This window comes from Paroedura picta, chromosome 7 (assembly GCF_049243985.1).
Source record: "Paroedura picta isolate Pp20150507F chromosome 7, Ppicta_v3.0, whole genome shotgun sequence".
In the NCBI taxonomy this organism is placed as follows: Eukaryota; Metazoa; Chordata; class Lepidosauria; order Squamata; family Gekkonidae; genus Paroedura; species Paroedura picta.
Genome location: NC_135375.1, coordinates 74,751,121 through 74,778,486, shown reverse-complemented (window position 1 = coordinate 74,778,486; position 27,366 = coordinate 74,751,121). Strand labels below are relative to the sequence as shown.

Below are 27,366 nucleotides of genomic sequence, written 5' to 3'. Positions count from 1 at the left end.
AGTACTCCCTGTCTGCTTTGGCCAAGTGAAACAATCATACCAGTACGGCTCTCAGCAGAAGCTAAGGCCAGGCCAGAGAAGTACATCACAAAGATATGCAGAAGGTAGCTTCCCCTGCGCAGGGTTCATTAGTCTAAGTGTTTCGTTCTCATAGTATGCTAGCAGCTCTTCCATGGAACACCAGGATGCTATGGTATGTAGTGTGGGAATTAATATAGTATATGTCCATAAAAGTTTTAACGACATAGCCTGTAACTGGTTCTGGTAACCTGTGAAGAACTTTCCATGGTAGTAGCAGGATGGGGTGGGAATAGGCCTTCTATTTTTAAATAGAAACTCAAATTGTCATCCCATTATATTGCTGGGTTTTTTTCAGAACCACAGTCACAAAAATGCAACCAATTCTGTTACAAAGAAAGCTGAAGATGGTAATTTGGATGTTTTGTGAAATTTAGATGTAGGGAGAAAGCAGAAGTAGTCTTTAGAAAATTCTATGATGTACTTTTGCTGTCACATTTCTAAATGGCCCTCTTTTTTCACGGCTGGTGATGAATTTAAAGTACTGAATGATGGAAGTTTAATCGTCACTGTTCTTATCTCACTGAAGGCTCTCTCAGGTCCTCTCTAGAAAGAATGTTGTTACATTCGTGTCAGGATAATTCTATTAAGGGATACGTGTTATCAATGATTTTTTTTAAAGGAAAAACCCTTATACTTCAGTTTATGATTGTGCTCTCTTTTGGGTGAGGTAACATCCATTTTGAAAACAGTAGTTGACCAGAAAAAAGAGAGAGAGAGAGAGAGAGAGAGAGAAAGAAAGAAAGAAAGAAAGAAAGAAAGAAAGAAAGAAAGAAAGAAAGAAAGAAAGAAAGAAAGAAAGAAAGAAAGAAAGAAAGAAAGAAAGAAAGAAAGAAAGAAAGAAAGATGATCAGTAGCTGTGTCACATTTACTAGGACTGAAAGACCGAGTCGTGTAGCAATACATCTTGTATTACTCTTTGTGACTACTGCCACTTCTTTGCTGAGCTTTCAGAGGTGTAGCAATAAATACAAACATCTTGCGTATTTTTGGACTACACAGAACCAGAAAACATGGATACTTGGAATAAATTCAATGACAGTACAGAAAATGCTGCAGTATTTTAGAAGGTTCTAAAGGCATTCCTTTCAGCAAAGGTATTTTATAAGCTAAAATGGTAGTCTGTTCATCTGCTAAGGTAACTCTTGATGGAAGTGGCAAATATCTGTTCTAAAGACAGCTCGATTTCTAAATGTGTGGTTCACGCCAAGATTAAATGCTAATAATCTGTGGTCAGTTCTCTCTAGATAACTAATTTTCTTTAAAATACTATCAAACCCTTTCCACTGTCCATCCATACTTCCTTTTTGTTGTTGTCGTTGTTGTTGTCAGGTGCGAAGTCGTGTCCGACCCATCGCGACCCCATGGACAATGATCCTCCAGGCCTTCCTGTCCTCTACCATTCCCTGGAGTCCATTTAAGCTCACACCGACTGCTTCAGTCACTCCATCCAGCCACCTCATTCTCTGTCGTCCCCTTCTTCTTTTGCCCTCAATCGCTCCCAGCATTAGGCTCTTCTCCAGGGAGTCCTTCCTTCTCATGAGGTGGCCAAAGTATTTGAGTTTCATCTTCAGGATCTGGCCTTCTAAGGAGCAGTCAAGGCTGATCTCCTCTAGGACTGACCGGTTTGTTCGCCTTGCAGTCCAAAGGACTCGCAAGAGTCTTCTCCAGCACCAGAGTTCAAAAGCCTCAATTCTTTGATGCTCGGCCTTCCTTATGGTCCAACTTTCGCAGCCATACATTGCAACTGGGAATACCATAGCCTTGACTAAACGCACTTTTGTTGGCAGGGTGATGTCTCTGCTTTTTAGGATGCTGTCTAGATTTGCCATAGCTTTCCTCCCCAGGAGCAAGCGTCTTTTAATTTCTTTGCTGCAGTCCCCATCTGCAGTGATCTTGGAGCCCAGGAAAATAAAATCTGTCACTATCTCCATTTCTTCCCCATCTCCCCCCTGTCAAATCCTCAATAGATTATTAAATTTGGCTCTGGTTATTCCACACCCGTGCTTTTGCTTTTCTTCCGCTTTACATGATTCAGTTCACAGCATGTACTCCGCTTTTGCGGAAGCTGCCTCTCCAATGGGCAGGAGACATGTTCCCCTCCTCATGCACACCGGGCTCCTTGAACACACTGTATGGCACCTGGGAACAGAAGCTGCCTCTCTGATGAGGGGGGGGGTTAACAAGCCCCCCTTCTCATATACATTGGGCTCCTTAGAGGCTTCTGCTCGCAGGTGCTGCAAGGCACCTGGGGGCAGAAGCTGCTTCTCTGATCTGGTGGGAGAGAAAGGTCCACCTTTTGATGGCTTCTGCTTGTGGATGCTGTGAGGCAAACAGGGGAGGCAGGGGGAGGAAAGTAGAGTCCTAGTGTTTGGCTTAAAGTTCACTTTCTGGATTGTTCCCAGAAAGTAGGTGTTATTAATATTGCAGATTCGCATTTTAACATGGAGAGGAGGGGGCGATGGTGGGAGGAGATAGTAGGTAGAGTTGACACATCATCACTTGAGGCAGGAATGGAGAAGGAAGCAGACTTTCTCATTGGACAACCTCCTAGGGAAGGGGGAGAAATTGTATTTTCTGAGGATTCTCAGATTGCACAGAAAGCAGGGATTAATTTTGGATCTGCTCTTTAAGAGCCTGATTTTTGTGTAAAAGGTTTGTTATTCCACTGGATTTTATGATGGCCACTGCAGCAGTTCTTACAGCTTCATGTGTTTCATGAAGACAATTTTAAGTCAGCTTTATTGGTTTTCTTTTTCCCACCCACTCCCACTCAGCTTTCAATGATTGGACTGATGTTATCATTACATCATTTCTTCTCTCCCACCCTGAAGAAAAGTTTTTTAAAAGCAGCTCTAAAATATCAATATATTGCTATAGTGTTGCAATAATATTTTAAGCAGGTTCTCTGAATTTCCATCTTTTATTTTAAAACAAGTAGGTATCTAGTTCCTTCTCTCAGAGAGATAAGCCTTTTTTCTTTTAAAAAAAAAAGGTGTATGTGTGCTGTGACGCCACTGATAATTACACCAATTACAACAGTACTCTCCCTTGGGAATCCTCATTATTTATCCCTAGTATGCAAGAACCCTGCCCAAACCAATTTCAATGCTTGTGGATTGACTCCCAAGAAAATCAGGAATAACTCCATCATACAGAAAAAGTCTCACTGTAAAAGCAGGCTAGATCCAACTTGGAGACTGGAGATAGTTCCCATTACTTTATAGAACAATTACTCATAAATATCCAGGCCTAGAGCATGTTGTTAACTGCAGCCATTAAAGCTAGTTCTCTCAGGCCAGAGCAGAATAATAATTATCAAAGGTACAATAACACTGTCTTACAGAACTATTCGATATTTGATCCTGAATGTAGATCCAAAGATCCACTTTATCACTGACTAGCAAAATAAGGCCACTGAAGAAAAAGACTTCAATGCATCTGAAACAGAAAATTCCCAATCCATTGTCAATTAAACACAATGACTAGACAGAATTATTATTTTTTCATTTAGATTATTCAGGTATTAATACCAGAAAAAACAGTAATTCTTTTGAAAACAATAATTGCAGGTCGGTTTGTTGTTTTAAAAAAACAGACAAACCTTTTATTAGGAACATAACTGGATGTGTATTTCTTATAAAATCCCAGTAAAGTAAATTTGTACAATGGCTACAAAGCCAGGGCTAAAAACCCAAGGATTAGAAAAAAACCTGGGATCCTAAAAACAAACATGAATTAATCTACCCCACGGGTTTCAGAAGTTATAAACTATGAATAAGTGGAAAAACTGCATTTATCATATTATATATATTAATAATATAAACTTTAAAGTCTATACTAGGAACAAACAGCCTCCATAGCTACTTATGAAATTACTGTCCGTAATTACTGTAACACAGAGTTTTGATTAAAACACTGTGATTTTTCTTCCTCCTTGCAAGCACTTTGAAGTGTGTACAAACATGAAATATTGGAATGTCTTGCATAAATGTAATTCTGAACTGAAATTGCGCAGTGGCTTGACCACATAATGCAAAATCCAAAAGCCTTTGCTATCTTTGTTAACTAGCCAAAAAGGGGAAGCAGATAAGTGAAATAGCTTCTTCAATAGGCAGCAACATTGCCTTCACATAAAATTTGATGAATAAGTTCTCCCAGTGGCACTAATACTTGATATGCACATTGCACAGATTAGGCAGTTTCAAAGTAGGCAGGGGCTCCTGTTGGTTACTGATGCTATAGGTATATTATCTAATGAAAATGCAACAAGATTTCTCTAAGGAATCTGAAAGTTCTTTGGTGTTTTCTTCAAACAATTATATCTTCCTTCCCTACAATCTGAGAAGCACTGAGGCATATCCAGGCCTGATTACATTTCTTCTTTGCTCCAAATCAAGCTACCCCACATGGGTGGTAAGTGGAGCTCAAGCTTTGATGCAGGTGCAAACAGATTTCTAGTAAGACCACAGCTCCTTCTATGCAATATCTGGACATTCCTTAATCAAGGCAATCATTCATGATGCTGTTCATAATACCCTAAACTAAGGAGGAGCTTTTCAAAGGGACATTGCAGGGATTTAGCTGCATGGCTTCCCTTATCAACAGTGGGAGGTGAAAAGCTAAATCCTTTACAAACTGCTTTAAAATGTCCCACTTTGAGTATTATACTTCCAAAAAGGCATTAGACCATTTTATAAGGAAGGACTTAGCAGGGAACATAGTATAATCTCTGCTAATAATGTTTGAAGTACAGTTTTACATCCTGAAAAACCCCTGTAAGACAACAACCAAGATCAGCAGGCACATCTGTAGGTAAGTGTACATGTGTAGCCATGGTCACATGCCTCCCAGCACATCTTGTTCTCCATGTACACCTTTTTCTGCTATAAGAGGCTTGCAACACGCTGGTCCTGGCTGGGTGCCATCACCTGGGCTAAATCTTACTCTTCCTCTCTTCAATTTGCCCTAGCCAATGCCCTAGCCAATTTGCCCTTGCCATAGCATTTTTTCCTATACACGTGTTGTCAAATAGTTGTATTTCTAGTGCAAATTCTCTGTACAGTTAGCAAAGGAAAATGGATGACCAATGATTATTTTTCAGTACTGTCTGCCAAATTAGGATACTAGGACCAAATGAATGGCTTCTACTCTTTGTTGTCTGTTATCCATCTTACTGCATCCAGCATCTCATTATCTTTACAATTCTCATTCACAATGCCAATCATTCTGATACTTTGTTGCCATTCCCATCCTGTGAACAAGTTCTGCACATTTGGTTATGCATCTGGCATGAGGATCACAATTCCCTGATTCCTTTTCATCATAACATTCCTATTCCTTGCAGTTGTAGCTATGTATAAAACACAGGTCATGTAGCAGCCTCCTATACAAAAATGGGCACAAACCTTAAAAATTACTATATCTATTTAAATACAGCAGGCAAGAGTCCATGAAAATGAAACATATGGGCAGAGATTAATCAAACAACACTGAATTACAAGATTGACATCTGTCAATCTCCTACCATCTGTGGAGGAACTGAAAGGAAAGCCAAACAAAGAAATTATAACAAATATATCTGAGAAAGTAGGATATGTACAAATCCTCCCCAGTAATTTGGATAAACTGTCAGATGATACCAAAAAGCAGCATTTTAAAAGTCTTCTGTGCAAGATTCAAGATGATCACTCATCACACATATATATCACAATTACAGAAGTTCTGTGACAACAAAATAATTCAACAAGAAATTATATTGACATCACCTTGTGTGTGCAACATACAAAAATAGTTTTTGAATATGTAATTGACCCAAATTATATACTCTTTTGCAGCTCCAGCTTGCTATTGGGCTGGTATATATAGTAGTGATTTGGGGGGGCCACCCTTTCACCCTCTTTATATTTTCAAATATCTTAAAGAGAGATCGTTTTTGGATGAAGAATATGTCTATGACAGCCTTCAAATGTTGGTAGCTTTTACAGCTCCCTCTACATGACATCACCTGCATCCTGAGGTTGTCCAGTAGCTGGGTCGTGATTTGGCCATTTTTAACTTACGATTTCAGGTATCGCCAAAACAGGATTTACCACCCTAAAATCATGTGTCCCATCAGTGAGCAACCAGGGATAAGACTGTATGGAGGGCGAAACATGTGATAGTCTCAGCAGCTTTTGTCCCATCCTCACACCCACCCTCCCCTCTCCATTTCCTGCTCCAAGTAATTTTTTTTAATGGTGTAGTCCGTGTTACAGTGCAATGGCAAACCTACATTGTCAAAGCTGAAATAAAATCTTCTTTAAAGTGTCCGTGGTCTTTTGGGGATCAGGCAGGCAAAACACAACCCCATTTCTCTTTTCTGGAGGTGGAGAATGACTTGGGAAAGAGAGGGGTGGGTGGGTTATCAAGCAGTCTTCTCCTGATCATACAGGGGTCTGATTACCTTGTTTTAAAGCCAACCATTTACACAAAATGTCTTTTTGGGCTCTAGAGACCATGTTCAGTGTCTCAGAAATCCACCCAGACATGAATTCCAAAATGGGGGAGGAATGCTGTATCATTCTGGCATTTCTCCATAGCAATGGGACACTGATGATTTCTATTAAAAATGCATTCTATTAAAATGTATTACCACATAGAAACATGGCAGTACCTTCTTTTAAAAGAAAAATTAATTTGGGGGCTGGAGGGGGAAGAAAGTTTCAGTCCATGAAAGAACTGCTGTGTTGTGATTAGTCGCTTGCTGTGATTGACAAGCCAAGGAGTGGAGGGAGAGGTTCGGCTTGTTTTCCCTTGCAGCCTCGTCAAGTGGCAAAAAGCCGTGACAGGACAAAGGAAAAATGCAGGAGGGGACTCCCTGTGAGGAGGGCTGCAAACGTGAGATTTACCATCCCACGTTTGCAAGCAGGAAGCCACTTGCGTTTTATCCCTCTGTGTGGAAATGGTCAGAATGCAGAAATTATTTTAGTTTCCTGGGGGACAAAGGATAGCAAGAGAAATGCCTGCTGCTGTATCTTGACAATGTTTGATTGATATAATGGAGCCTAAAGAACGTTGACAGAAGGCCCAAGATCCAGCACTCTGATTAAAATATTGCAAACGGATCAGCTTCCAAATAAGACTGCATCCAAGTTTGCATTATATACAGAATTATTCATGTTCAGAATTTTAAAAGGAATAAATAGCACAAGGCTATTGTCCCACATAAGAATATGAACTGGCAATTCACTTTCCTCATAAAATGGTGGCTTAAGTGAGGTAGAGACATGTACCAGACATGCACATTGAGAAATGCTGCAATGTCACCATCCTTTCCCTTTGGTTTATTCTCCTTGAACAATGGAATCATATGAACACATCAGAAACAAGCTGACATATTAGATTCGTGAGGACCATTCTGACTGTTACATATTTGAACACAGATGTTTTTTTTCTCCAATTCATCTAGGAATTTTGTTTTATTATCTCTTAGAGACAGATTACAATACACAGAATTCCCACTCTAATATCTTTTATTAAAAACATATTTCTTATTTAATTAAAAGACCTTGAAAGATTAGTTTTGATTCATTTGGTGAAATGGTGGATACTAATTAGAACAAACAAGGTTGGGAACCCCCTGAGAAAGCAATAATTTTCTGCAGCATGAAGTAACAAACATGAATGGAATATTAAGTTAATTATCTCTGTTGAAAGGTCAAAAGAAATAGTTTGATTTTTACTTATTTAAATTTCCCTGAAAATTAAATCAGTTTAAAAAAAATAAATACTTACCACAATGTCTTCAGGGAAGGTGTCCCGGCTGAAGGAACCATCATCAAACATGACTTCATAGAAAACCTGAGACGTAACTCCTGTTACTCTGCAGCTGTAGTATCGGGTGTTCTTGTGTTTTGCTATAACAGTTTGCCCAGCTGAAACAGCTTTTTCGAGCACTTTCATCTTCTTCAAAGCAAAGATGAAAAAAGAGATGTTTTTTAAAAATATAATAATAATAACAATAACAACAACAATAAGCCTACAATGTTTACTCCATGAGTTGCTATCTGTTTTATCTAGCCACAGTGCTGTATTAAATAAATTTGAATTTGAATTTCTCCATGAGTTCCAGTATACCTTAAGAAGTGTATCTTGCTATATTAGGGTTGCCAGGTCTGGGTTGGGAAGTACCTGGAGACTCTGGGAGTGGAGCAGGGAGGGGATGGGATTTGGGGTTCTGTGCATCTAGAGAAGCCTGTATTAACAGCATTTGCTTGTACATCCTTCTGTAATCACCTTTTGCACTGAACTTGAGTATCAGCTTCTTAGCTGGAGATTACCACCTACTTTATTTATTTATTTTCTTAGATTTTTAGACTGCTGTCCCATATGGCCCCAGGCAGTTTACATGGGAACATTGTGGGATACATAGAACATTATACATTAATAACAGTCACAACAATATATCAATAACAATTCCAAAAGTAAATATAAGGGTAACAGATTACCATAATTAATTTGTTGAACAATTTCAATAGAACAACTTTAACAGAACCCCTAGGGAGGTCAGAAACGTTCAGATTATGGATGCTATGATTTGAGGCGGACCGCCGGATGTTTATAGGTCGGATTATTACAAAAAACTGTGTGAGAAAATGTTTATTATTTATGTTCACTTTTTTGTTCTAAATTTCCACAAATCGGTGACGGCATCTTTAGTACAATTCTGTAAGTCCAGTTCCTTCAATAGGGATTACTCCCAGGTAAGCATGTACATAATTTCAGCAATAGAAATATAACCATGTCACAGCCTCAGATAAACTATGGAAGTTTTCCAACAATAGTAGGGTTTTTTTTCTTGTTATCTAAAAGGAAGGAAAAAAACCTCACTCTTGTCTTACTCAGGTCAGAATAAAAAAGGAACTCCATAAAAACATGTCTTGCCTCTCACATTCACAGAATGTCCCATAACATAAAACATGACATTTCTCATTCCCCTAATAAAAGCTAAGACCATTTTTGAAGCAGTGCCTCTCATTGGTTGCGGCTCTTTTCATTACGTGCTATGTGTACACCATAAAAATTTACTAGGCCTATGGATGTAACTGGGTTATCAAACGTAGAGACAGCAGGAGATGTTAAAAAGATGGCATGATTTAGGAAGAACATTTTGAATTCAAAATCTACTCAGCTGAAAAATGTGTGACATATGCAACAATCTGATTACTTATTCCCTGCCCTTTGGTACCTAATTAGTGTAACCTTTGAAGACAGAAAACCATTCAGTGTCTTTATAGGGATAAAGCAAAAGTACAGTTAATATGAATATAGTGAAATAATTTGAAACATTAAGTGAGATGTTTGGATTAAGTCACTTTACATTGCTCATATAACCCCCAACAACACTGCTATACTTGCAGGATTTGAAAATACTAAAAATATAGATCACACCCAAGCCATGAAGTATTGTGGTGTGTTTGTTGTTGGTTATGGATTTTTAATTGCAACTCAAAGGGGCCACACAGACATAGCTGCGGTCGGGAACAAAACACAGTAGTGAATGCTTTGTCCACCTAACCCCTGGCTTCTTTTGAACTTCACACCCATAGGCCTCCAGTTGGCAAGCCTGGACTGACATCAATGGACATTAATATAACCATTTCTAACCAGGATTTACAACAAAGGTCTGAAGCCACAGAAAACCACTCCAGCTTATTGTGGAAAATGGAGAAAATGGAGAAAATGGGCCAGGACAGGGGAAGATTAAATATCATGATGTTTGTCTTCTTTTCTTAAGAATTCAAAACAGCTGTACAGATAGGCAAGGAAAAGGAATGTGGAAAACCACACAGGAGTGATGCAGCTTCCAGCAAAGGTCAGGAACAGTCATAGCCAAAACAGCTACTAAAGGATGAAGCCATTTGCTTTGACAGTGAATGTGGCAAGGTACCACTGGATGTGTGCCATTGAAGAAGAAGAAGAAGAAGAAGAAGAAGAAGAAGAAGAAGAAGAAGAAGAAGAAGAAGAAGAAGAAGAGTTGGTTCTTATATGCCGTTTTTCTCTTCCCTTTCCTCTCCCCACAACAGACACCCTGTGAGGTAGGTGGGGCTGAAAGAGCCCTGATATTACAGCTCAGTCAGAACAGCTTTATCAGTGCCGTGGCAAGCCCAAGGTCACCCAGCTGGCTGCATGTGGAGGAGGAGTGGGGAATCAAATCCTGCTCGCCAGATTAGAAATCCACTCTCCTAACCACTATACCAAGCTGGCTCTCATAGCCTCATAGCCTTAATCTCCAGCCTTGCTTCTTTGAGCACATTGGGATTTATTATTTACTCCAGGGTTTAGCTGACCATGAGTGACTGATTTCCCAGCCCCATTCTCTTCCCAAACTGCTTGCCTAGTCTTTCATATGGGAAATCAGGGCTGACCTCCCAGCACTGCATATTGCACTGGATAGTGGTATAAAATCATTAAATGGTAATACAGCTCATTTTGAAGAGACTGTTACAGTTATCAATCTGTTATTTTGCAGGGAAATTTGATATTTACCTTACAGAAACTGTTATTGATAACTATGCTCTGTAATTTATAGTATGTCCCAAGAAACATTTACTGGCAGGCAAGCCCAAGAGTTTATTGATGCTAAAAATGTCATTTTTGATCAGAAAGGACAGTTGTTAAGGAAAGAGCTCTATCAGATTAGAGAAACATCTGTGGCATTTTATGGATTACAGTGCAAGCTGCCGTATATAAAATATGATTTTCTGTTGCTTAATACAAACTATGACTTAACCAAGGTAGTTGGGGAGGGGGGAGCCATACCACAGACTACTGTTGGCTTTCCAAAAAAAAACTATAATATCTAAGCATGGTAAAAGACTGTATTCCATGAACAGAAGGCTAAATGTTTCTGCCATATGGAAATGACAGATCCTTGAAGATTTATGAAATTATAAACTACCCTGAGCCGCAAGGGAGGGCAGTATAAAAATGTAATTAATTAAGTAAACCTTGTTTTGCCACTTCAACCCTTGAACCAGCCTCTTAGCCATTAGGACAAGCTTTCTATTGTATTCCCTTGTGAGATGGTAAATTCACAATATAACAGATGTTGTATAGAAAGCAATATTTCTGACATTCTTATCCCCATATCATGACAGCTAATTATGTTATTACATCAACAATAGAAAGAAATGCCATTCCTTCAGTAAGCAGGAAGTAGCACTGACAGCTCTTTCTTTGCTGGAAGATAAATAAGGACTTGAAGGAGGAGCTTCAGTTACAGGCACCTGCAATAGTTTGTCAGAACTACTTACTGCGATTAGCATTTGGAAAGTCCTATACCTATGGTGCCTAATGAGCACCAAACTCGATGTGACAGTGTCTTTGTGGCTGCCATAAGAACAACACTACTATTTTATGATCAGGTCTGCAATGTGGCTTTCTAGCCCCCCCCCCCCCCTTCCCCATTTCCAGAGCTAAAACAGACCCGGTGGCTGCAGGCATTTCATCACTTGTAAAGTTATGGGAAGGGGACACGAGTGCCTCAGCCTGCTGCACTAGGGGCTCAGTCAGGATCAGGTCCTTGAAACATTTAAAAATGGCAGCAGTTTCCTCATGTGGTCTTGAGTATGCCATCACATCTAGTTTGGCTCTAATCAGATAACATGGGGAGCCTTTTTCCAGCTTGAGATGCAAGTTAATTTCTTGCTGTTACACTGCTGAAACTAGATCCTGTAGACAAGAGAGTCTCATGCATTAAAATTTAGAGTAGGGATGCAAGTCCCCAGGTGGGACCTGGGGATCCCCTGAAATTGTGGCTCATTTCCAGGCAACACAGATCAGTTCCCCCGAAGAAAATGGCTGCTTTGGAGGGTGGACTCCATAGCATTATTCTTCACTGAGGTCCTTTCCTGCCCCAAGTCCTACCTACTGCAAGTTCCACCCCCAACATCTCCAGGTGTTTCCTATCATCCAGCACATGCTACATGGAGGTTCATCCTCATGTTGGAAGTCACCATGTTCACTTTGGTACCAAACACTAAGTGTGTGGAATAAGGGAGTTTTACAACATGATAGCTGAGCACCACATGACATTTCTAAACATTACATGCGTAACAGGAACCACTCACCCCAGGGAGGAAATTTCCAGCATCAGGCTCATGCTTATTCTTACATTTTAAGCCTCCACTGGGAGCTTTCTCAAAAGATAATGATCTTTTATTGGCCACTCTGGGTTTGGGACTTACAAACCAAAATGTTATGGGATTATTTTGGACGGCATTTGCAGTACTATGTCAAATCACTTTGCTAATTTCTTGCACGAGTAGCCAGTTGATGACAAATCGCATATTCTTACTGTTCAACCTTGTGGATAGATTTCATTCTATCCTACTCTGAGGTGAAAACAGAACTGCCAATTTCCAGACAGAGATCTGCAGGAATTAGAAATGATCTAGACTTGAGAGCTCTGTTTCTCAGGAGAAAATGGCTGCTTCAGAGGGTTAACTCTATGGCATTATATTCTGCTGAGGTCCCTTACATCCCCAACCTATCCCTCCATACCTACATCTCGACCCATTGGCAACCCTAGATGAGATCATGACCAACTGTTTAAAGTTAAAGTTTGGCTTGAACTACATTTGAGCTAGGACTCTCATCAATCTCAGACTATGTATTTGGAGCTAAGGCTCAGCTCTGGATCATAAAAAATTAAAAACCGTAAAAGAAGTACTTCTGATTATGGGCAGATTGCCCCCCAAATTATTAATGGGCAGTAGACCTAATGACTTATCTTCATTCTGATAACAGAAGTCTTGTTTCTAATTGATGTAAATAAAAATTATCAAAACAAATATTATAATTAAATTATGTAGAACCTTACCACATCTTGATTGATTTTGTGTCTGAAACATGTGATGTAGACAACATAAGGCCAGTCATCTGGTTCCATCAGCACCCCTGCAGCATGAGCACATGTAACATGGAAAGATGCTGGACACCGTCCATAAGAACACTGGATGCAGGCACCAGATATTTTCTTAACTCTTTGTTGGCAGAAAATACATTTCTGTAGGTGCAAGAGAGAAATCCAATAAATATGACTATGAATAGCTGACAAGATCTCCTGCTGGACCTGCCTTCCTACTTCATTCAGAGTTGCTACAACCATGAATGAGGCAAAACACTGTGAAAAGGATGAAATGAGCAGACACACCTGATTCTTCCAGACACTGAAGAGTAGGAGGGGAAGGGTCATTGTAATGCAACACAAATACTCCACAGGCAGAACATTGCACAGTGAACACATTCACACTACTGACATGTCCCCTGCCCAGCTCCACATCCACACATCAGGCCCTTTCACCTGCTGGAATTCTCACTGTATGGAACCAAAAACTCATCTGGAAACTAAGATTCTGCACATCAACCCTAATATTATTCATCCTCTTCATCCCCTTCTGTATACAGATACATATATATGCATACACAGAGCAAGAGAGAATATATTAACTATTTAATAGCAGACAGCGGTTTAAAACTGATTGACTGTGATGCAGCTCTGAAAGGATTAAGTTCTGAGCAATACTGTACAAGCAATTTACTTTGCTGAGGAAAAAAATGCAAAGAATTCTTTATCGCAAACTGGGTGCCTGCATCTCTTAACCAATAAACCTTCCATCCTTCTGAGACTAGCTAGCCTGCCTGCTGATATCAATAAGCTAAAAGATAAATATTTTCTTTTCTGCTACAAACCTCAAAAGAGATAATTTAAATTAAAAACACACACACATACTTCCCTACAACCGGAGATGGAAACCGTCCTGAGACAGTCAGTCACATTTAAGACTTGCATGTTCAAATATTTAGAAACCGGAATCTTGTCAAGCTCAGGCAGAGAACTGTGATGGTGATACAAATACTCATATCAAAATTTCATCTACCTTGAGGCTGGCCTACTGGCATTTCAACAATGTGCTGCAGCGTTTCTTAAAGATCTGAAATGGGAGCAGACCAGAGTCCCTAAGCTCTGGGCAAGAAGAGGCCATGGTCAATTATGTAGGTGAAGCTCTCTGCCTCTGGATGGGAAAAGGTTGCACTTCTGAAGCACAAGGGTAATAGCAGGGTAAAATGCCTCCAGGCATCTGCTGAAGCGGTTCTGATGCAGATGTAAACCATGGATGTAAATATTATATGAAGAATATAGATAACCTGGTTTAGGATCCTTTGTTACCAGACAACAGCTTCACAAATTGTCTAGTATATCACAAAAAAGTCACCATTATGTTAGAGATAGCTTTTTGAATTGCTGAAGTCAGGCAATTAAGAATTAACAACAATTTTCATGTGAACTTGAAATAAACCAAAATGAGAGCTCTTTAGATAGTTCTGTCTCCTTCCCAGGCATAGACCAGGCATAGATCCTGCATATGCTGCCCACTGATCCTTGTCACCACTTCTATCAAGGTAGGGGCAGAACTCCCAACTGGAAGATCCCATGGTTATTTCATAAAAGGGTTAACCTTCTAGGTCAGGGAGAATCCTACAATTAAATAACCATATAATCTCCCATCTTGGGTTGAGAATGATAAGAAAGTGAATTTGAAACATTGAAGTAATGTCCACGTGCAGACCTGCAGTTGTTACTAGGCGCAGTTTGTTTACATGTACGCAATATCATCTAAGACCTCTATAGATCATTAATGTGATTTCCCATAGGAATTTAGTTCTTCAAGATGTTTTGAAAATGCCATCTATTCTTTGAGATTTAAATAAAACAATGAAAATGTTATGAGAAGGTGGTTTCTATTTCAGTTGCACTGAATGTTTAAAAAAAAACAATGTGAAAAAAATGAGAACATCACTGTTTTATTCCGGTCTGGAGCACGAGTTTATTTCCACACAATCACATAAGCATGACTTCATCTAAGTACTACTGCGTGTAAACCTGTCCTGATTCAATTGCAGTAAGTTTTTCAAGAAGTTTAGTGTTATTAAAATCAGAGTTGAACATTGTACTAGAAAGAGAGTTGCTGGTTGGAACCCAAGCAGGAGATGGAGGGCAGGAATATTGCGGGTGGGAGGGGTGTCATTTGTGATGTGACATCATCTCTGAGGAAAAGTCAGAGGGATGATACATTGCTTTGAGATTCCAAGACTGGCGTGACTTTACGACAGGATTTTCCGTTGAAGTGACAACATGTTGTGCATGAGCCAAAATTCATTATCCTCTCCCCATTTCCCTTTCTCTTTGCATATCCTCCCTCCCCCCCAAAAAAATGCTAGGGTAAAATATACAGGCCTCAAAATGAGGGAGAACTGGGTGTAAACTGCACGGAGCTTTTATTCCAACCCCAGATTGATTCAGTCCCTGCCCTCTACACAGAATGCGATTTCCGTTTGGATTTTGGGCGATTTAAATTTTCCTTCTGCAGCAAGAAGGATTGATCCGGAGTGACCCTACCTTTATTGTGCGACATCTCAGACTGCTGTTAATCCTGAATAAAGAAAGTTCCGTGGTAGAGAACCTCTGATAGGCTACACCTGGTCATGTGACACTCTAGCCTTAAAGGAGAAGCCCCTAACTTCTCTCAACTTCTGTCGGTCCTGGATTTTTTCTCCCTCCTCTGCCTTTTTCGATCCTCTCCCCCTCCCCTCCAAAAAAAGAAAGAGGCTCCCTGCTTGGCTTCTCCCCCCCCTTAAAGAAAAGAAAGAGCCCCCCCCCCACCTTCTGAGCCTCCCTAACCACGTGCAGAAGACTTTCCTGTTTCAATGGGGAGGAGGGGGGAGAGGAAGACTCGAGTTCAAAGCGATCTGAATTCAACAGGATTGCCAATGGGATAAAAAAAGTAAGTGCAGACTCTGCCCTAGAGAAATATAAGCTACTCTTCCTCTCCTGAATATGGTCTTCTGTGGAGTATGCACTCAGAAAAGAGGTATAAAGATAATTTCTGCTAATTTGACCCTTTTATGGCTCATACCATACTCCACTGTTTTTCATGGTCCCCCAGGATTCTGGAAGGCTCCTTTAGATTCCTAAAGTGATATAATGTCGTATCCATATTTCCCCTGGAAATGACATTGTGGCATACATAACACCAATACCCTGCATGTCCCTGCCCCCAAAGCTACCACCAGTACCTATGCGTGAACTGGCAACCCTCAGATCGGGGATAGTGGTGGTAGGATAACATTGGGCAACTGTAACCAGCAGTGGCGCTCAGCTAGGAAGCTCTTGGGCAGGCTTGCCACCTTGGCCATGGCTGGAGGATGGTCCAGTGAACCTAGAATCATAGAATCATAGAGTTGGAAGGGGCCATACAGGCCATCTTGTCCAACCCCCTGCTCAATGCAGGATCAGCCCAAAGCATCCTAAAGCATCCAAGAAAAGTCTGTATCTAACCTTTGCTTGAAGACTGCCAGTGAGGGGGAGCTCACCACCTCCTTAGGCAACCTGAGAGGTGCATGCTATGATCCAGTCTGTAATTCATAAGTAAAAGGAAATGACTGCAGGAGGGCTGGGCAAGTAATAGAAGAGAAATAAAGTCAGAAAGAAATAAAGCAGCACTTCAGCAATGCGGGGGGGGGGGTGCTGCCCCATACCATGTCCCTGCAGGTGCATCAGGATCCTGGCATGACTGCTGTGCATCTTCTCCTATCCACTGCTGACCTCCCTCCCCTCCAAGCTCTGCACTCATCCTGGGATGCCCTGGATCAACCAGCATTGCAGTGTCTTGGGTGTGGAGTGCACCATCAACGGACTCTCCAGCAAGCCAGCCCTCTCTCTCCATTCCCCAGAGCTTTCCTTCCTCCTGCTTCCTCATCGGCAACCTGGTTCCCCCCAATGTTAAGTGCATGGGCAACGGCAATGCTCCTGGACAAATAGGGTTTGAAGAGAAATTTCCTATATAATCCAGACTACTTAACGTTCATGTCTCCATTTTTCCTGAACCAATATGACCCAGATAATTTGCTTCAGCTGTCTATGCTTTCTTAAAAGTGAGCTTTTTCCTGTAGGCAATCTGGATATGTCTTACAGCTAATCATGCAACTGCACTCAGATTGTTCAATAGTTAACCCCAGGACACCTTCTTCTGTCAAAGCCCCTCCACTATGCTCCTTTGTATGTTTCTCTTCCCAATCACTGCTTATAAAATACTATCATTGGGATATTCATTAATCTATTTTGCTGCTAATTAGGCAGCTTTGTACAAGTCCTGGAACAGGAAGCACAAATTAGTTTTATTCCTTCTTCCTGCTTATTAAAGGTACCAGGTGAAGGGTAGACTTTCATGTCTTTGTCTGGTTTGGATTCGTGACAGGTAAATAGAAGAAGAAGAGTTGGTTCTTATATGCCACTTTTTCTCTACCCAAAGGAGTCTCAAAGCAGCTTACAATTGCTTTCCTTTCCTCTCCCCCATGAGGTAGGTGAGGCCCTGCCTCTTACGACTGACAGCTTCACTTGCAACTCCCCACCAGCCTAAACAGGTGATCCTCCCTTACAAATCCCCCTCCCAGCAAAACCTTATATTTGCAAAGAAAATGAAGGAATAAGCAGCAGGGATGGCTCATTAAACAGGATAACACAGGGGGCTGCCAGCTCTGGGTTGGGAGATTCTTCGAGTTTGGGGGATGGAGGCTCAGGAGGGTGAGGTTCGGGACATGGAGGGACCTCAGTAAGTTATAATTCCATAGAGCTCACCCTTCAGAACAGCCAGGAAAACTAATCTCCATAGTCTGAAGCTCAGTTTTAATTCCAGGAGATTTCCATGCCCAAAGTGGCAACCCTAGTCACCTTTTCTGTTTCTCACCAGCTTTCCCTGTCCATCATTTATGGTTTGTCTTTTTCTCTGCCTTTTGAAATGAATTGTGAAGCAGGGAAAACTACAAAACATATTGCATCTGACATTTGTAATTATGAGACAGGTCTATTAAGGTTGCCAACTCCAGGTTGGGAAATTTCTGGATATTTTGGGGAAGGATCCTGAGAAAGGCAGGATTTGGGAAGGATAGGGAGATTATCAGGGTATAATGCTACAGGATTTATCCTCCAAAGCCGCCATTTTCCCCAGGGAAACTGATATCTGCCATCTGGAGATCAGTTGTAATTCCCATCTGGAGTTTGGAAACCCTTTTCATAGGTGACCTGCCCCCCCCTAAGGGTTTTGTTGCTGTTCAGTTTGTTGCTTTGGAACAGGGGAAATAGTAATCTGGTAAGGACAGCTAAGTAATAGTTGGGTGTAGAGTCAATTTACAGGGGCTTTTCGCACGCCTTCAAAATCGCACAATGGTTGCCAATTGAAAACGCTACTGATTTGCCGTTATGCACAACGACAATCTGCCACGCACCTGAAACCGATCTGCAAAAAGCGCTTCCTTGTAGCGCTTTCAGGGAAATCCCCAAAAGTGGATTCACCCTCCGGAAAGCTATACACTCCTGCAACCAATCTGCAACACTAGCGAAAAAGACCTGTGCGTTAACATTGTTGCGGTTTCTACAAAGTCCCTCCCCCTGGCTCTCTCCTCTGATCTTCCGGCGAAGCGATCGCCATTTTTTTTTCTCCGAGCGAGCGGGGATAAACGCACCAGCGAGCCTCTTTCTGCTTAGAGGCTTCCCCGGCTTCAGTCCCTCCCCTTCAGTCACTAAGCACAAAGAACAGAAAAGCCCATTTGCTGATGTATTTTCCCTTTATTTTTTACACATTAATTCAGCCGAAAATCGGGCCCGTGAGAGGGGGGGGGATTTTTTTTTTCACTCGGAGGGAGCGTGGCAACAATGAAATGACAGCGAGCCTCTTTCTGTTTAGAGGCTTCCCCGGCTTCAGCCCCTCCCCTTCAGTCACTAAGCACAAAGAACAGAAAAGCCCGTTTGCTGATGTATTTTCCCTTTATTTTTTACACATTCATTCAGCCGAAAATCGGGCCCGTGAGGGGGGGGGGATTTTTTTTTTCCACTCGGAGGGAGCGTGGCAACAATGAAATGACAGCGAGCCTCTTTCTGTTTAGAGGCTTCCCCGGCTTCAGTCCCTCCCCTTCAGTCACTAAGCACAAAGAACAGAAAAGCCCGTTGGCTGATGTATTTTCCCTTTATTTTTTACCCATTAATTCAGCCGAAAATCGGGCCCGTGAGAGGGGGGGGGATTTTTTTTTTCACTCGGAGGGAGCGTGGCAACAATGAAATGACAGCGAGCCTCTTTCTGTTTAGAGGCTTCCCCGGCTTCAGCCCCTCCCCTTCAGTCACTAAGCACAAAGAACAGAAAAGCCCGTTTGCTGATGTATTTTCCCTTTATTTTTTACACATTCATTCAGCCGAAAATCGGGCCCGTGAGGGGGGGGGGATTTTTTTTTTCCACTCGGAGGGAGCGTGGCAACAATGAAATGACAGCGAGCCTCTTTCTGTTTAGAGGCTTCCCCGGCTTCAGTCCCTCCCCTTCAGTCACTAAGCACAAAGAACAGAAAAGCCCGTTGGCTGATGTATTTTCCCTTTATTTTTTACCCATTAATTCAGCCGAAAATCGGGCCCGTGAGAGGGGGGGGGGATTTTTTTTTTTCACTCGGAGGGAGCGTGGCAACGATGAAACGACAGCTCAAACACACCAGGCAGCTGGATGGGTCTCTCCGTTGCAACGAATCAACACAGATTCGTTGCAATGGGTCTGTTTTTTGTTTTTTTTAAACTTTCTTAAAGGGAAAGGGGCTGTTTGGGAGCATGCTAACGGCTGCCCATTGGCTGCTTGACGAGCTTGGCAATAGCGCTTCCTTTCTAGCGATTTCTGCCGAGACCGGAAGCCTGTGGGAAACACTACAAAACGCAACTGGATTCCACTACAAAGGCAGGTATGCATAACGACGAATTCCACTATTTTAAATGGCGATTTTTCATTCAGCAACCAATTTGCTACAAAGATCCCGGTGCGGAAAGCCCCACAGTCAAGTCCAAATTCATATGGATCTGATTTTATGGTGAGGCTTTTGAATTGGGAGCTTATACTTACAAGCACCCTTTCCACTTGAAATATACAGACATCACTAGGAGGAATAGTTTGAGACGCACAATTTCCTTTTCAATTTACTCAAGAAACATTGAAAGAAGCAATTCAACTTACAGCTCCTGTTTTGGTTCTTTTTCATGATGTAAAGAGCTGTCAAAAGGTGGTCCATACAAATAATATTATCACATTCAAAACTATATTTGTCATCAAATTATCAAAGAGAAATTTATGAGGTTACTTTAAAAAGAAACAAAATATAAAGTATTTGGGCTGTGTTCAGTTATTCTGTCTACTGGAATGTTGGTATTTTATTCATTTTAGCTCACTTCATTCTTTAAAGTGGCTCCAGCTATGTTGGCAGTGTGCTCTCCTGAAAATGTTTGACAGAGTTGCTAGCTTTAAAGCTATTCCTTACAGGTTCTCCTGGCCTAAAGGTACTTGGGGCTAAGCCTTTGAGTAATCTGGAGCTAGGAATGACAACTGAATAATGAGCTGTTAGTGAGCAGGCAAATGGAGATCAGTATTTTTGTTTGTTTGTTTACTTACAAATGTTTCAGTGACCCCAGAAAGTGAATTTTTGAATAATTTCAGTGAACTGGATACAAAACAGTAAAGAAAAGTTCCAACCTGAAAGTTAAAGAAAAGGTGTAACCTGCCCTTTCCTCCTCCTACTGCAGCTGTCAGTGCCATTTTCAGTGGTAAGTACTATGACTGACTAGGCTGCTCCAAGAGATATTTCATGAGTGTATCAATTTGATTAGCCACGTGTGCTTCTTTCCACCATGGGCAGAATATGTAGGCACTTACGGAGTTATCAATTCATACAGGCATCAGAGACATGGTAATAATATTTGTCTGCATTATAAATGTTCAATTTAGGATTCCAGTTGGTACCACTTTCTTACTGATCTGGGAATTACCTAAAAGGCAAAACACAGAATGCACACAAGTATATAAATTGCCGCTTCCTCCCAAGGATTTTGAAGGGGAAAGCCACAAGCCTTTGTTCCAGCAATAGGCAGGCTCGTCTTTCTTGCAGCTGTTATTTCCAAATATTATTGATCTATGTTATGCTTTTAAGAAATCTGATTTCTTTAAACGCTTGAAGTGTTGAAGCCAAAGCCCTGCTGTAGGTGGCTACAAAGCCTCATCTGCTGGATACCCCTCCAGATTAAGGCCAAATGCAGAAGTGGCTTGGGATTCCAATGAATGGAACTCACCGCAAGTACAAGGGGCTTGACTGATATCACAGTGCAAGGGTGGGGTTAAGGTTAAATCACTCTTCCTGCCTGACAGAGTCCTTCAGAGCTATTTGCTGTATTAATAAAACATACAGGTGTGACAGATGTAGGCATTTCCCTCCCCCCAAACAACAAGGGAGGTACACAGTGTAAGTCAGACCCAAAAGCAAAATGTAACACTATGTTAGGCAAAATCAAAATTCATTTCATTAGGAGCTATAACATAAACATGAGTATCACACTATTATATATTTAGTGAGGATGTAAAAACATTCTCCAAACTGAATATGGCATGATTTCCAATGGACAATTGTCTCTTCAGTGTTTTTGTTACATAGCCATTAGGTGTTGAAACTGCTGATAAAGAAAGGCATCCAAAATATGAAAGCTCAAAGACGGACTTTGGATTGCATAAAGACCGTTTCAATATATTTCTTCAGTTTGTTGCCAATTTTCTTTGCAATTTTACTTCTTCAAATGAAGCATTTCAAGCATTGTTGTTAATTTAGTGGGACTCAAACATTGAACTTTGTAACAGGAATATTCCTTCTTATCTTCTACATAGACCTATGTAGAAAATAAGGGGACAATTGTTTATTTGAAATCACTCTATGTACAATTTAGGAAATGTTTTTACATGCTTACTAAGTATATAATTCCGTGGTACTTTTGTTTGTATCATTGCTCCTAATGAAATTAATATTTATTTTTTTGGCCGAATGAGACAAGTAAAAGTTCTATAGTGCTACTTCATGTCAGAAGGCTGGTATGGGGGAAAGGCATCAATCTCTCTCCCCATGAGGTGTGATACTAGCCTATAATGCATGCACAGCTTCCGATTTTGACTGAAGTTGAGTCAATATGGCTTTATTTGATTGATTGATTGATTGATTTGATTTCTATACCGCCCTTCCATGTGGCTCAGGGCGGTTAACATACAACATCATGGAATGAGTCAACATACAACATAGTCAATATACAACAATAACAACCCAACAGTGGTTCTAAACAACAACTTCAGTGATCCCAACAATAACATAACAAGCTAAACCCCCTAGAGAGTTCAGGCTGCTTCAGGCCATGGAGGGGATGTCAGAAGTGGGGGGGACCTGTGGTCGGTCTCAGGCAAATGCCTGGTGGAGGAGCTCCCTTTTGCAGGCCCTGCGGAACTGTGCGAGTTCGGGCAGAGCCCTGATCTCTTCAGGGAGCTTGTTCCACCAGTTGGGGGCCAGGATGGAAAATGCTCTGGCCCTCGTTGAGGACCGACGTGCTTGTTTGGGGCCAGGGATCACCAGCCAGTTGGCAGTGGCGAAGCGTAATGCTCTTTTGGGGGTATAGGCGGAGAGATGGTCTCTCAGGTACACTGGGCCCAGACCGCATATGGCCTTGAAGGTAAGAACCAAAACCTTAAGCCTGATCCAGAATTCAATTGGGAGCCAGTTGAGTTGTTGAAGTATAGGCTGGATATGAGATCTCCATGGTGTGTTGAGGAGAATCCTGGCCGCTGCGTTCTGCATCAATTGCAGTTTCCGGGTCAAGTATAAGGTTAGGCCTACATAGAGCGAGTTGCAGAAGGTGACTGTCGTGTGGATCACTGTGGCTAGGTGTTTTGGTGCCAAGTAGGGCACTAGTAGTTTGGGTTGGCGTAGGTAGTAGAAGGCAAGCCACGCTACTCTTGTGACCTGTGCCTCCATGGAGAGGGAGGCATCGAGGATCACCCCCAGGTTTCTGGCAGAGTGGGCTACTGTTAGACGCACTCCATCCAGGTTGGGTAGGCAAGCTTCCTCATTTGGTCCCTTCTTACCCAGCCACAGGATCTCCATCTTTGTAGGGTTGAGGTTCAGACGACTCTGCTTGAGCCATTTTGTCACTTCTTCCAGGCATATGGCTAATATTTCAGGGGGGGGGGAATCGGGGCGGTCATCCATCACGAGGAAGAGCTGGGTGTCATCTACATATTGGTAGCAACCCAGCCCAAAACTCTGTACCAGCTGAGCAAGAGGGTGCATGAAGATGTTAAATAGAATAGGAGAGAGGACTGCTCCCTGTGGGGCTCCATATGTGAGCTGATGACAGTTGGATACTCTCTCTCCTATTTCAACCCTCTGTCTGTGACCCCAGAGGAAGGAGATCACCCATTTGAGAGCTGTCCCCCGTACTCTGGCATCAGCAAGGCGGTGAGCTAGGAGCTCATGATCTACAGTGTCAAACTCTGCTGATAGATCTAATAGTATAAGCAGTGCTGTCCCGCCTCGGTCTAGCTGGCGACGGAAGCCATCCATCAGGGCGACTAGCACCATTTCCACCCCATGGCCAGGCCGGAAACCTGACTGAAATGGGTCAAGGACTGAAGTTTCCTCCAGGAATGCTGATATTTGGTTGGCTGCAGCCCTTTCAAATAACTTCCCCAAGAATGCTAAGTGTGATACAGGGCAGTAGTTGTCAGGCTTCTGTGGGTCAAGGGATGGTTTTTTCAGCAACGGGCGTACCACTGCTTCTTTTAGTCCTTCCGGGAATTCTCCCATTGTGAGAGAGAGGTTGATTATTTCCCAGAGGGGGGTCCCAATTCTTATGTCCGTTGTTTTTAGGAGCCACGATGGGCATGGGTCTAGTGGGCCTCGTTGCTATTAGCATCCTGTCCACTTCAGTTTTTGAGAGTCGTCTGTGTTCTCTCCAAAGACGGCCAAGGGGCCTCTAGTTCACTTTCTGTATCCAAGGTTGGAGGAAGTCATGGTGGAGAGTCGAGATTTTGTCTGTGAAGAGACTTGCAAATGCCTCACACCTAATATCCAATTGGCTATTATTTTGGTGCCCTTCATCGAGGGCAGTGAGGGATTGAACTACCCTGAATAATTGTGCTGGGCGTGAGTGCGCAGACGCGATGCATGTCGAGTAAAAGTTGTGTTTCACTGACTTCACTGCCATCTCATAGGCTTTCATCTGCATTTTATAAGATGCTCTCGAATCTTCATTGCGAGTCTTCCTCCAAACTTGCCCTAGTCGTCTCAGCTCTCATTTCTTCCAGCGTAGCTCCTCAGTGTATCAGGGAGCCCACTTGAGACGGGGGCAGAGAGGACATCTGGGAGCTATCTCATCGATGGAGGCCAGCATCCAGTCATGCCAGTCACTGACCAGTCCATATTGAGAAGCGCCAGGAGGCATTGGGTCCCATAGAACATTCAGGAATCCAATCGGATCCGTAAGTCTCCCATCAGATCCATAAGTCTCTGAAATCTGCTCGATGCCCAAGTGAGGTGGGAGTGGTAACCTTATTTGGGTCTTCAGGGCATGAATGCTGGGCATGCACACCACACCTTCCCCCCTCCAGTGTTTTTCTTAGATTTATGGATTATATATTCTAAATACCCATGAGAAAAACTGAACATTGTGACACCTTTTTTATGAGTGTACAGTATAGGTCTATTCTTTTTGGTCAGTTTTGTGCTGTGCCTGTTTTTTAAAGATAGGATAGATTCTTCAAACTGTATTTACTCTTGGGTAGCAATCTTAGCTAAACGTTAATGTTCCCCCCATTCATTGGTGTACAAACTTCACTAATGCCTACTTTTTCTACCATGTGATTTTTTTAAAGTGTAATGAGTCTAGTGAAATTAGTTTTTTGCTAAATTTTGAGTGCTGGTTTCAGCTCTCCAAGGAGCCTCTTCAGAAGCTCTGAAATGGTGGACAGTAGAGGGAGGGGAGCCCACTTGGCAGGCAGAAGGGGTCTAGCTCTGCTCTACCACCTATGCCAGTATGAGTGGGCAGTAGCAGAGCCCCAGGCATTGGCAGCTTCCTTTCTACAGGGAAGCTCCAAAAGGAGATACTAGAACTCATAACACTTGTAAAAAATCACATAATGGGGGGGAAAGGACACAATGGCAAAAAGTGCAGATTGGGAGGAATGAAGCAATGGCAAAAAGTGCAAATCGGGAGGAATGATCTACATGTGGGCAGTGGAGGGGTAGAAGGAAAAATCCAAGGGAATTTGCATTTGAATTACCTTCATCTTACGAAAGAAGCAAGGGGTAAACTGCCACAAAACCAATCTCAGAAAACATGTGAAAACAGAAACCAAAAAGTGAACAGAGTGCTGAAGGAAGGAAAATCTATGCAGAATGGTCATGCACGGTGAAAGCACAGGAAAGCACCAATGCATGAAAGGCCATCCTCATCACCATTTCTTCCACACAACTCTCCTATAACTTTCCTATCACTGTTCAGGTTCTTCTATTTTATCAAATCTTCCTAATCTGTCCATACAAATCACAAATCACTTAGGAAAGATGGACAAGTAAATCAGTATTATGCAGATGGGCAACACATGGAGGAGGAGCGAGATCTTATCTATACACTTGTAAGGAATCTGGGCAGTAGAGCTTTTATTTCTTTATTCTCATTAAAATACCTGATATTATTAGACATTTCCAACTTGTTCACCCATTTAGAGTAAGCCATACAAGAAATACAAATCAAGAACCTAAAATTAAAGAGTAATGCAATTAAGTTGTAAACTACCTTCACATAAAGTTCCATACATATTTAATATAAAAATTAAAATCAAGCTCCACACAATCCAGTCTACCAGGCTAGCTTCAAGACTCTTATTACAAAATTTTAGCACCATCTAAAAAAAATCTGCTACTATTTTTGTAGAGCATTCCATCAAAACACTTTTCTGGTCCATAATTATAAAAACAAAATTCCTCTTAAGACAGATTCCGAAAACAATAATCAATCAAGGAGGCAGAGAATTGTACAATAAAAGACAAGCATTCAGGCTTACATTGTTTGATATGTTTGTTCTTGTTGAGCCTCTCTTTTGATTGTCTTGAAGGTTTGTTCACAATTCAAAATGAGCATTGTTATGAGACGTTTCTGTGCAATGGCAGTATTTAGTATGGCAGCTGGCCAGGAAGCTGCTGATCACACATTCTTGATTAGTATGCCCCAGGTAATCATGGGATGCCTCTTTTTAAAAGTAGCTAAGTTGGGTGGTCTGTGCTGCATCTGTTCCCACATAGTTGACAACACTGATCAGTCACTGGCATTCCTCCCACTACTAATCTTCCTGCATTCTTCATAGCCAAGAATCTGTCAATCCCCTCCCCTCAAAATTCATTATTCTCTGTTTCCTGAATGTGTGCATTTGTGTGTGTTGGGCCACTTCAAGTTTTTAGGCTGTGCTCTTCCAAACCAATATACTAAGAATGCTCACCCAGTGTAGATGAGACTGCCCAACACTTTCAGTCAGTCTGTGTTTGTGTGTGTAATAAAGATCTCCTGCATTCCAAAATTTATCACTATAACCATAGCCCCTACCCTACCCAAGAGCTCTTGGCTATGGAGAGCTCATCCTTACTGACAGCCAGCCAGTTATGCTAGCTGACTCCCTCCGCCCCCTTTGAACAACTATGAATCAGAATATACCAATTCAATTCTATGTGTCACAAGAAGAACCCTGCTGAATCAGACCAATGGTCCATCTAGTACAGCATTCTGTCTCATACAGTGGCCAACCTGTTCATTTGGAGGGCCTTCCCCCAGTTTTGCATCTTAACTCTGGGATTCAGAGGTATAATGTCTCTGAATATGGAGGTTCCACTCAGTCACTGCTGCTAGTCATCACTGATAAAGCTATCCTTCATCCATCTATCTAATTCCATTCTTGTGGCCATCACTATATCCTCTGGCAGCAAATTTCACATTTTAATCACTCTGTGTGTAAAATAGTTATTTCTTATTGTCCATCCTGAATATAATGTCCACCATAAAATCAGAGTTCAGTAGCACCTTTAAGACCAACAAAGATTTATTCAGGGCGTGAGCTTTCGAGTGCAAGCTTCGAATATAAAAAAATATTTAAAATCCTTTTTTCCCCCTTTGCTATATATTCCTTGTCATGTAAGAAGAACATAGTCTGAGAAGAGTGCTTGCACTCGAAAGCTCACATCCTGAATAAATCTTTGTTGGTCTTCAAGGTGCTACTGGACTCTGATTTTATTGTGCTACTTCAGACCAACACGGCTACCCATTTGAATCTATAATGTCCACCAGTTTCACTGGATGCCCTAGTA

At 41.7% G+C, this 27,366-nt stretch overlaps 1 protein-coding gene across 7 annotated transcripts in view; it reads right to left on the bottom strand.

The window, feature by feature from the left end:
- The window catches only part of KDM4C (lysine demethylase 4C), a 259,002-nt gene that overhangs the window by 21,298 nt on the left and 210,338 nt on the right, over positions 1-27,366 (bottom strand). For all 7 annotated transcript variants that reach the window (XM_077344954.1, XM_077344951.1, XM_077344953.1 and 4 more), the window contains exons 18-19: positions 12,944-13,129; positions 7,855-8,025 (exon numbers count right to left, since the gene is read on the bottom strand). In XM_077344954.1, coding sequence (XP_077201069.1) covers positions 7,855-8,025; positions 12,944-13,129 — 357 coding nt within the window. The remainder of the gene's footprint in view (positions 1-7,854; positions 8,026-12,943; positions 13,130-27,366) is intronic.